The sequence below is a fragment of the Aplidium turbinatum genome, chromosome 16 (assembly GCF_918807975.1).
Source record: "Aplidium turbinatum chromosome 16, kaAplTurb1.1, whole genome shotgun sequence".
NCBI classification, from domain to species: Eukaryota; Metazoa; Chordata; class Ascidiacea; order Aplousobranchia; family Polyclinidae; genus Aplidium; species Aplidium turbinatum.
Genome location: NC_137487.1, coordinates 4,198,903 through 4,210,828, shown reverse-complemented (window position 1 = coordinate 4,210,828; position 11,926 = coordinate 4,198,903). Strand labels below are relative to the sequence as shown.

General features: G+C 37.3%; 1 protein-coding gene across 1 annotated transcript; it reads right to left on the bottom strand.

The window, feature by feature from the left end:
- Window positions 1-3,133: 3,133 nt before the first annotated feature.
- On the bottom strand, window positions 3,134-6,628 carry LOC145785921 (uncharacterized). The gene is made up of 4 exons (XM_082597616.1): window positions 6,539-6,628; window positions 5,412-5,592; window positions 4,268-4,317; window positions 3,134-3,777 (listed from the first exon to the last, which is right to left on the bottom strand). Exons 1-4 carry the CDS (start codon window positions 6,626-6,628, stop codon window positions 3,166-3,168), a joined length of 933 nt encoding a protein of 310 aa, XP_082453742.1. The 3' UTR covers window positions 3,134-3,165.
- Window positions 6,629-11,926: the final 5,298 nt, after the last annotated feature.

The following is an 11,926-nucleotide window of genomic DNA, read 5'->3' as shown; positions in this document are numbered from 1 at the left end:
CTCCTGTTATATACAGAGATAAAGCAAGCTGTCTGCGATGTACCAGCCCCAAGCAATGTGGTTATCCGCACGTCTGACACTGACTGTCTTGTAATTGGCTTAGGTTGCTATGGAACTTTTGATCCTTCATTAAAGATATGGATAGAAGCTGGCTTGCAAAGCAATAACACGCAGCGGTACATCAACATCAACCAGCTGCATAGGCCTACCGCACTTGGAGTGACGATTTGCAAGTGTTTACCTGCATATCATGCCTTTACAGATTCTGATTACACCTCGTCATTTAGCAGGAAAGGGAAAGTGCGGCCGCTGAAATTACTCCAAGGAAACCACGAAGCGCAGGCAGCTTTTAGCCAACTCGGACACGACAAAGAAATTAGTGAAGACACTATCATCGCCATAGAGAACTTTGTGTGTAACATGTACAAAAACAAGAAAATTAATTATGTCAACGAAGTCCGTTTACAAATGTTTTTAGACGGCTACAAACCCAAAAAAGAAAATGAAAGGATATCATGCATACCAGAAGCTACTGTAGATAGTAGTACTCTACCACTTTGTTTACGAGTACTTCTCCAGAAGACAAGGCGCACACATCTCATCACAAGATGGTGGTTATCTTCAACTAGAAGTGAACAAGCAGCAACGTTGCTGCTAGAGTATGGCTGGAAAGAAGAAGGAGGTTCTTATAAAGTGGTGTGGTTTGAAGGTAAAGGTATAAAGCATCTTTAGATGTCTCTGCGTGGAATCTGATCTCATCCAGGAAAGTCAAGAAGAAGGTAAACAGCATTGGATGTCGCTTGGGTTACCCTTTATAAATATAAAACTTTCTCCTGGTCTATCAGTCGTTTACTTTCTTACTGTAAACATTAGCCAATAACTGGCTGTAAAGTTTCGTTTTAGGAACCTATAACCAATAGTTTCTGCAATCTTGAGAAAAATGCCTGGGTGCACTAAATAACAAATAAATGTTGAACTTTTTCCAGTTAATAGTAAGTTGCAATGTTGCATTATTCGAAGAAAAATAGACGTCTGTAAAAGATAATAAAATTACTATTGTATGTTACGCATATCTGTAGTGCATAATAGCAATTGTTTCGTACAGTCTTTATTTCTCTGTATATAACAGGAGAATTGTATGAATCTGAAGAATAAGACGAAGAAAGTAAAAGCGACACCAGTGATTGATTGATTGATTGAATCTTTATCCTCGGACTGGGAAAGCTTCTTGCAGAGCTTAATCCTGGCAGTTTCGCATACTTGTAGAGGCTTTGAATCACTGGCGCAGGCCGGTCACCGAGATTGACAGAGTGAAGTTTCCGATTGTTGAAGGCTTGTTGTCGGGGAATTATTCCATCCATTAGATGCAGCTGAATGGAGAGCAGCCCTTAAAGTGCGTTGCTCAAGCGCACACCCCGAGAGTCGAACCAGCGCCGCTATTGATCTTGAAGCTTCTTCGTTCCAGAAGTGACGCGCTAACCAATTGAGTTACCGTTTACATTTACACAAACAATCTCTGTTTATGAATGAACAGTTACAATAACTGATTGGAGACATGAAGCAAATGGCATTAAATAAAAATTTACTGCATTGGGTTTATTGGGTTATTTATTGTAGCAGCTGGAAAATGTTCATTACTGCCTAAATTAACGTTCCAAATGATTCATTTCGAAACGTTTTGATTTGGATAGTCAGTTGTTCGATTAAGTCCACATTTAGTGGTGGTATCAAGATCTTGGATCAATTTTCTGGCTACTGTAGCCTATATGCTTCTTACGTACTTTCTGTTTTTGGTGTTACAAAGCCATGTATTGTCATGTCCTGTTGCCTTTTTTCGATTGACTTAATATGATTTATACAAAAACTTTTTGTAAAGTAGGCTATAGTTCCATTTCATGCATCATGGGACAGCTTGTGAATGTATTTCATCAAAACCTATATAAAAATATTTTTAAATTTAATCCATTCGTACTATCCTGGCATAGCACTTTCGTTACACCAAGGTTGGTTCGAGAAAGGGATGAAGTAAATTAAACTATAGGAGGAGATTCACTTTTGGGTAGGTCTTTTATCACCTTTCCAACTGAGAGTATTGTTAGATTTGATATTTTGTGGTGCCCTAGAAGACTTCGTTTTGACCACGTTTGGTCCATGTACTCTATGGTGAAATAAACCCTCTGGGGGTCACTTTGATGACATCTTACATCACCTTTCCACCCGAAAATATTGTTAGATTTGATATTTTGTGATGTCCTGACATAAGACTTCGTTTTGACCAAGTTTGGTCCATGTACTTTACGGGGTGAAATACACCTTCCGAGGGGGTCACATTAAGGAAAGTCACTTTGAAGTCATCTTACACCACCTTTCCACCCGAAAATATTGTTAGATTTGATATTTTTGTGATGTCCTGACATAAGACTTCATTTTGACCAAGTTTGGTCCATGTACCTTATGGGGTGGAATAAACCTTCCGAGGGGGTCACATTAAGGGAAGTCACTTTGAAGTCATCTTACACCACCTTTCCACCCGAAAATATTGTTAGATTTGATATTTTTGTGATGTCCTGACATAAGACTTCATTTTGACCAAGTTTGGTCCATGTACCTTATGGGGTGGAATAAACCTTCCGAGGGGGTCCACTTTGAAGGCATCTTACATCACCTTTCCACCCGAAAATATTGTTAGATTTGATATTTTTGTGATGTCCTGACATAAGACTTCGTTTTGACCAACTTTGGTCCATGTACCTTATGGGGTGAAATTAACCCCCTGGGGGGTCACTTTGGGGGGAGTCTTACATCACCTTTCCACTCGAAAATATTGTTAGATTTGATATTTTTGTGATGTCCTGACATAGAACTTCGTTTTCACCAAGTTTGGTCTATGTACCTTATGGGGTGAAATTAACCCCATTTTTGGGCTTTTTAGGGGGCTCTAGGGTCCAGATCCACCCGGTGCGGTCAATCTTCCATACTTTTTGTGAGTGACATGGTTGACCCCAGTAACTTCAAGGGCTCAAACCTTTTGTACCTTATGGGGTGAAATCTTCTGTCGTAGGCTCTCGGTCTATAATATGAAACGAGCACTTGAGTTACCATATCATCTAGTTTTATTTCAAGCGTGGTGGGTAACAAATAGTTGTAGGCCTTGTACATTGACAATCACTTTAAATTTAATTGCTCATTGTCAAAACCTTTCCAAGTTTCTGACACAACACAAATTACAAGTAAACAAAAAATTATTAGCAGTGTGGAGTGAAATTGGGACAAACTTGCATTTGACCGTTGTTTTGGAGATGTCTGCCATAATTTTATCCCTTTTAGTTTTTGTGGTCCTTCGGAATACTTTGGAGCATTTTTCTTTGATTTTGATTTCTTTCTATACAGTTCTGTCACAAGAATTGGCATGTACTCGTTTGTGTTTGTGCCTGTTATTAATGTTGTGGAATCCTTAGAAAATACGGTTGGTTCTATTTCTTTCAGGTCGTTTGTGCTCAGAAGTGATGGCTCAATGTAATATTCTGGTTCGTCGATTGCATCTTCTTCCAAGCTTTTATCATACAACTTATCATTTGGGAAAAGATCTGGCAATTGGCAGTCAGATGTAATAAACTCTTCCAAGGATCTTCTGTGCTTCTCTTTATCTTTAATCACCGAATTTTGTTGATTGATTTCATCTGGAGCAAAGACAATTGGAAGACCATTTAGATGTTTTTCTTCATCTTTAAATTTTCGAATGAAAAGAAAATAACGTCTCCCCAATTCCACATGCGCCTGCAACAAGAGAATCTATTTATCTGTGAATCAGTTAGATTAAAAATGAATTACAGTATGTGAAGTACCTTTAGCACACACACCTGCAGAAACTCTGAAACTGCACATATACAAAGATAGGTTCATAATTATAAGTAATGTCAATTTATGCTAAGAATTGAATAAGGCTGTTCACCAGGTATTTAGTGAAATAACATGAAATACGTTCTTCTGGTGCAAACTAAGATGAACTATGACAAGATTTATAAGGTGGTACTCTACTTTTATTCCGACGTTTCGTCAATCAGACATGACTGACTTCTTCAGGGGCTAAATCTGGTAGTGACTACCTGTCCAGTATGGCAAAACACAAACAAGGAAATTCAATTTCCCAAATAACGCAGAGCGGGAAGAGAGTAAACCGTATGAGTGCTGAGGAATCAAATTGAATACTCAACACTGCACAGTTTTCAATCAACATGAAAACAATTTAAATACATCAGACCAGCACCTTCAATAGCTCTTTACAAACAGTTGCTGTGTTGTCTTTCGTCTTAACACCTGGACTCAAAATAAATCAGAACGTGGAGCGTTAAAGACTGCACGTCTTCGCCACCATCGTGCCCAGGGGCGTTATCGTCGTGTCCAAGGCTTTCTGAGCGAGCGTCTCAAGCGGGCGTCTCGCCACTTTTCTGCGAACTGGGCAGGCTTGGTATCTTCTGGTTTTTGTTTTCCGCCTGATAGTCGTCGCAACAATTGGAGGTTCAGTGTATGGAGATGAACAGTCAGCTTTCAGATGCAGCACAAAAGTCTTGGGATGCGACAATGTTCAACTGATCCCTGTTGCCTTAGCAATTGAGGTTTTAGCTTTCTACAAACAGTTAAAAAAGTGATGTCATCATAACGATTCGTTACATGGACCTTTTGATTGATGAACCAACTTTCAGAAAACATACGTTTTTGATAATAATTACTTTGAACTTTTAAAATTTTTAATTTGCTCCATGTTATTTTATGATCTGAAGTTATGGCATGCATGCAAGGAGCTCCCTGCATGATATATCATGTTATTTAATGTCAAAGTATTGTTAGCCGTATAAGTATACAATTTTATGTTTTTTTGAAGAATCTGACTTACCGCAGAGCAAAGCATGCTGCATAAGTCAATAAAGTAAAATGCTTGTGTCTACTTTCAACTCCCTCCTCACACAATCTTTCGCCAAGTGCTTTTGAAAATTATCGACCTAATCTCCTTTCGAGCCTCAATTGCTTTCACCACATAGCAGAGTGTAACATTATATTGACATTACCTGGTATAGGTTTAATAGACAACAACATTCGTAGCTTTCCACACAACAAACTGCCATGAGAGAGGAGAAGAGGAAAATTACCAGAGCGAATTCGCAGTATCAGACTAAAACAGGTCGTTAATATCTATATTGTGAAGTAAATAAACTGTTCTTTGCCAAAGAAGACAACATGAAATCACTAGTAGCATAATACTTGTATCAGCTCCCCAGACAGCAAATCAACCGTTTGTCTGTAGACGTTGAATCAATGTAAAAAGCGGTTTATTTGGTGTCTGAAATCATTTTTCAACAATCCAAATACTAACTGACATTAACTTACGTTTAAACAACGTCCTGGAGACCAACCCATATCTGTGACATTAAACCGTGGTTCATATCTGTTTGGATCGTCCAGCCCAGCGACGGCAATCTCTTCTTTGTCAGAAACTACTTGGTCTTTATTTTTAAGTGGACACAGCATTCGGAATTCAGCTGTGAAGGAATTGGATGGTTGTTGTTGGTATTTCCAGAGAAATAATTGAATAACCTTAAAATTAATGATAAAAGGTGTATCAAGAAAAAATCATTTTATTTAAAAAAAATCAATACTTTTTTCCTACAGTCTCTAAACCTTCATATCACCTGGCCATTATAGGTTAACACTTACAACAATATTTCAATAAAAATTTATAATTCATGCTGCGGCATTGCAGTTTTAGTCCAATAAAACTCTAAATTATAGATTTTTATTGACATACTGCAGTGAGTGATAGCCTAGTCAAATGATTTGAAAGTTTAGACTTTAGAAAATAAACTATAGATTTGTTTCTCTATAGATTTGTGATTGTTTCTGTATTAGGTAGATCACTCATTTGAGGTGATCTCTTAGTACCAGATCGCCTTTTCCAGTTAGTTGTGTCCACTTTTCATTCCATTTTATTTACTAATATTTCAAACCGATGTTTCAACGATTTCAATAAGAACAAAAGTCCAATAGATTGAACTTTTGCGTCGTTCTTGCTTTTTAATTTCAATATAAATGTTCAAGTGAATGATTTGATGCAGTTTTAAACATTAGAAGGTTTTGTAAAACTTCCACGTAGCACAGGTATTATATAGCATTTAAATGACTTCAATTAATTAAACAAGGAAGCTTCCACCTAAGTCAATGTTTACAACTCATATTATGTAATTATGCTTAATGAAGCAATTAACTTTGCAGCATGGAGTTTAATTGCCAGTCGGAATTTAAACAAAACCAACCAAATATAAATTATAGAGAGGTAGTTGGAGAACGACATTTAAGGCTACAATTTTCCATCAACTTGTGCTATTACCCAGAAAGCAATTTAACGTTGAATTGAATGGTTGAATTTATCAATTGGTTGAATATAAAAAACGATTGATTTGGTGTCTGGGTACAAAACTGTGGTCTAACTTCACCGTACAACACCGAATCAACGTTAGTATATATAACGCTGTGATTCACCCACTTCTGCGTACACAATGGTTTCTTCTTTACGGGCACGGACATTTATTGGCTCTCGTGGAGTCCCAAGATCCGTACAACCTTGCACAACCATATTCTTACAGACAAAGAAAACTATCAGCATGAAAAGTAAATGCATTATCCAGAAACAAAATTTCTTATGTTCTGCAATCGTAAATACTGTATATGTAATTTTTAGAAAGTATGAAAAGAAGCGAAGGCAATATCCAACGCAGGCCCGGATTTAGGGGGGGGGCAGAGGGGGCAGGTGCCCCGGGCCCCCCGACTTTTAAATGGCCCCCCTACGTGGAAAAAATGTGATTTTGTATTATTTTTTTCCTTTCAGCCTTAGTTTCTGCAAAATGCTGTGCAGTGCTGGATTAATGCTACTGCAGACGTAGAGGTAGTTTTTGCACGGGGCCCCCCGATCTAAAAGTGCCCCGGGCCCCCCATCAGTTAAATCCAGCCCTGATCCAACGATTATATTTTGTTCGAATTCATTGCAGTTGAGTGGGTCTATTTTTCTTTTCGCTTGTTCTGCAAACTGAATGTTTAAGAATTAATCTCGCTACCTGAAAGGTTCCTTGCTAATGAATTGCCGGTTGAAATAAAAACCTCAATAATACTTCACATATATTTCATATTATTTATCAAGAAACCTTTCATTGCAATATGAACTTTCTCAAGAGGTAGCCTACTGTCAATGCGAATTGCGTAGGACATCTCACGGATGAGGTAACAATGACCAAGTAGCCTACATACGTCAAAACGGAAGAAGTATTATTAACGTTCTCCAATTTGCGCAATTCTCATAATACAACTGTGTAAGATATGAAACCAATTGTTTACTCAGGTTGTGAATTCTTCTTTCATCAGATATCTTTTTTCTATTTTAAAAAAACTAACTTTTCAAAAAATGAGCTGAGAAGTTGACCAAAATCACTTTTATTGAAAATTCAATTAATTTCCATGTCCTTTCCCAGACCATAAATCAACCGTTTTTTACATTGATTTAACGTGTGTAGACGTTGAATCAATGTAAAAAATGGTTGACCTGCTGTCTGGATTGTAGTTATGCAATGCAAAAGAACAACTTACCAGTTTATTGGCGGCATATGTTTGGACACTTCATGGCCTGAGAAGTGAAGCGCGATATGATATTGATGCGTCCAAGCCATTTTACATAAGTTCATGAGATGGAAACTTAATACTGAAAGGTAAGTTAATGACATGCTGGGAGTAAGTAGAGGCACATTATTAATAATGTATAAATTAATTAATATTTTACTCGATAACGTTCTCATTTTTCACCAACGCTGTTCAACTTGTCTTGAATAAAAATAAACGAACGTTTAACTATGAACTATATCAATGAACTATCAATTTTGTTGAAAGCTTTTTAATAGAAATAATACAGAAGTCTGGGTTTCAATTTGGAATGCTTGTACTGCAAATTGACAGGTCAACAAAAGACCCGGAATAAATGGTATTTCTCAATTGTATAGATAACTCCATTATAATAAAAACAAACGTATTTTTTTCACAACAAACAAATTAGCAGCAACTTTGTGCAAAGTAATTATTTGCAATATTTCTGGTCCTAGTGATCAAGCAGTACGAAGAATGTTGATCGAAGTTACACCAAGACAGCAAATCAGTCGCTTTTTACATTGATTCAACGTCTGTAGACGTTGTAAAAAGCGACTGACCTGCTGTCTGTGGGGATATGTTGTAATGTGAATGGGGTATGCTGCAATCAAATTCGGTGTTTCAGGCTTGATCGAGTGGTGAGAGCGGTTGCGTTACGATCGAAAAGAAAGTCGGTTCGACACAGCTTCAGAGAAAGGTTTCATCTTGGCAAGTCACTTATTGGCATTTTAAATAAACTAGGAGTAGCTGACTCGATGACTACACGACACGTCTCTTCGTTGTTTTCAGTCACCTCTTGTGTTGCATCTGTGATTTGCAGTGTGCTGTTTGTTTAACAATATTGTTAATACAATTTTGGTAAAGAGGTGACTTTCTTCAACCGTAGACAGATAAAACCAAGCAACCACATGGCATTTAACATAATACATTAAAGTGAACATAAACTATAAACTACGAACGTTTTCGGCCATACACATGTTAGCCTTCTTCAAGTAACCAACTGACTGATCTTCTAACATGAGTAAGCTATGGCCGAAAACGTTTGTAAACGTAAGGCATATGTCACTAAAGTTTAAGAATGAGTTGGTTATGGAATAATTAAAGCTGAAACATGTCCCCAAGTTGATTTTGATTAGACGTTGAATCTGATTGTAACCTTTTACAAAGCTTCATTACATCTTTTAAACACTTTAGGAGGGAAACAACCTGTGTTTGCGGTTATTTAACGTTACAGGATACCTTTGTGTCATCGCTTCTATTTCATGATGCTGCGCATTGAATGTTTTAATCGTGTAATCGTTTTAATCTTTTAGGCGTTCATAATTGTTTTCCCTTAACTTCTTTCATTACAATTACATTACATATGAGAGTTTGTAAATGACGTGATTTTAACTATTTTTCATCTTCGCTTCGAAGTACTGCCATAATTATTATTCCAATACAAGTCTTAAACACACCTAAAGCATATACTTGAAGATCATAAAGGTTTATTAACGTTATTTATATTTCTTGCTCAACCAACATAAAATATCAACCTCACAAAATATTAACTAATGTAATGTTGCTGATTTAAACTGCAGATCTTTTGGTTCTAGGCATATTGATAGACCATGCCGACAATGCAGAAGGGAATCTAAAAAAAGGTGGGAAAGGACCAGAGTTTTAACAAAGTAAAATTTATAACATAAATGAACAATGAACATGTAATGTAAAACTTAATGTCCAAATAAATAAAACGAAAGGGGTGTGGGGGCTTGGAAGCAATATTTTTTTTACCGAGACTTTGTATGCAGCCAAATTCATCAAATTAAAATTGGATTAGGGTAAACGTTTTGTTTAAAATATACGTTAGCACACCATTTCACTTTTTTTTTTTTATTTCCAAAAGAGTTCAATAATTAATTTATTTCTCGAAAGTTTATATAGTGTAGAACTTAGAAAATTTTGCCTGAGGTTTCCCTATCTTCCCAGATAACATTTTCACTTCATAACTTATCTCAATTAGCTTAAATAATACCATGTGCTTTAGGCTATTGAAAAAAAGTGTTTTTTTATTAATCCGATAAACAAAATTTTTCGCGATATCTTCAACTTTTTTAGACACACTTTGTGAATGACATGATTTTATTTTCTGTAGACACAAATTTTACAGCATTACATTTTAAGTTTTCGTAAAAAAATTTTCGAGCAGTTTTATCATCATGTATATATTGCAGAGTGCGCAAAATGGTTTCCATATTCTGAATCTTCTTTTTCAATGTCATTCCAATTTCTGAAAAAAACAACATAGAGTGTCCTTAATTTTTCAACTAAAAATATGTTTTTGTTTTTTTCCAAAAGGCCATTGGTCTGCAATTGGACTTGCTGTGTAGCTGAGAAGTGAGTGTTTTGCACGACACTTGGCGGCACCTAGCGTATGGAATAATGTACAGACCACAACAATTCGATTAACCTCACTAACAAAATTCATAATGCAGATACGACCTGTCATGATAAGTAAGCAACGATCATGCTGTTAAAAGCGAAACTCAATCTACTGCATAACCTCAGCAACAAAGTTTGCATTAATACTTCAAAGCATCTACATTCTACAAGTATGTGAAGTTGCTTGTAGGATGAAGTTTTTCAAATGAGCATTTCAAAAACCCATTTTTCTAACAAGAGAATAAATTTGAACTTAACTTTTTTCCTTTCACGTATATTATTGAGATGAAAGACCAATATTACATCATTGTGACGTAGTTATCATCCATGCTTTTGTGACGACTCAACAACTTTTTATGACATCGCAGCATTTTATCAACTTTCATCAAGTTTATTGCTTGTTGGATCTAAAGTTTCTAAGTATACAGTTGATAAACTTGTTTGAGGCTTTCACTAACTAAACATTGTTCGAACTTATAGGTGGCTTCTATCTTTATCCGTTGTATGAAAGGGTGCGAGAACTGGTTACTGTATAACAAGGAAAAAGGTTAAGAACCACTAGGTTAGAGCAACGTGAACATGCAATGGATGCGCGAAAGTCGATAAGATCAAGTGCTTCAAATTATTTTGCAACGAAAACTTTCAAAAATTATAATTTGATAAAAATGATAATTATCATTGTAGTGATGTAGCGACAGATCGTAAAATGTTACTTTTAAATTTTTAGTTTGACCGTTAGCACAAACCTTCAAAAGTCCACAGATTGATTCAAGCCTGACCACATCTTAAGATACCTTTGATTCATTCATTTACAAGTTGAACAGATGAATATGAAAAACTTCTGTTTCACAATTTCTAAACTTACCAAAATAATTTGTTGGTTAATAACCCTCATCAGCGTCAGTATACTATTCGCCATTGGGCATCCTCGTCACCCCAATCTCCTGCTTCATCTCCTCGGCGGCGGCAGTGATAAAAACATCTGCCTCATCGTGTGATACAACGCCGATCGTGTCTACGGCAGCTTTTTTTTTTTCGTGCAACGCTCAGAGTTCAAGATGGATACCACTACATCTTGCAGGTTTACAATTTTCCATATGAAATGGATTTGTTTCCTGTCTCATCATTAGTGCGTCCGCTCCGGGAGCCGTCCACACACCCAAACACTCAGCAGGCACACCATACTTACATGGAAGATACCTACCAGGGAGGCGAGAGACTCACTACGACCGAAGGGACCCACCGCGGTAGATGGTAATCTGTGGATGTAAATGTTTGGTTAGTGGATGCCTCAAGCTGATCTGCCTGTCTCGACTTTCCTCTTGCTGATCTTGGAGCAGACTAGGAGATGGCGGGTTAAGCTAGAGAACTAGCGCGTTTTGGTAGATAATTCATTTTTTAATTTTATTTGAGTTTGTTTGTGTGTGTATCTTCTTGTTGCCCGCTTGAAGAAGGGCACCTGTTTGGAGAAAACGGGCCACTGCAGTCTGACATCTCATTTGGCGGAGATGCCAGAGAGGAGCGGCCAGAGGGAGGGTAGCTTTCGCTTACCCCAGAGTCATCTTGGAATGGGCCGCTGCTATCCTGTCATCCCAGGGCGAGTGGAACGACGGAGAGGGACGGTTGAAGATCCCCGCTGCAATCACTCTTCTGGCATCAGGCCGTTGTAGATGAGTGAGAGGGACGGGTTAAAGGTGGGTTGTTACGTCCTTGGCTGTATAAACTTCTTCAAAGATGATCTACGACCGTACTGTGCTAGTGAGACCCACCGCTGCAATCAGTCATCCCTACCACCGAAGACGACTGAGAGGGCGGTTGA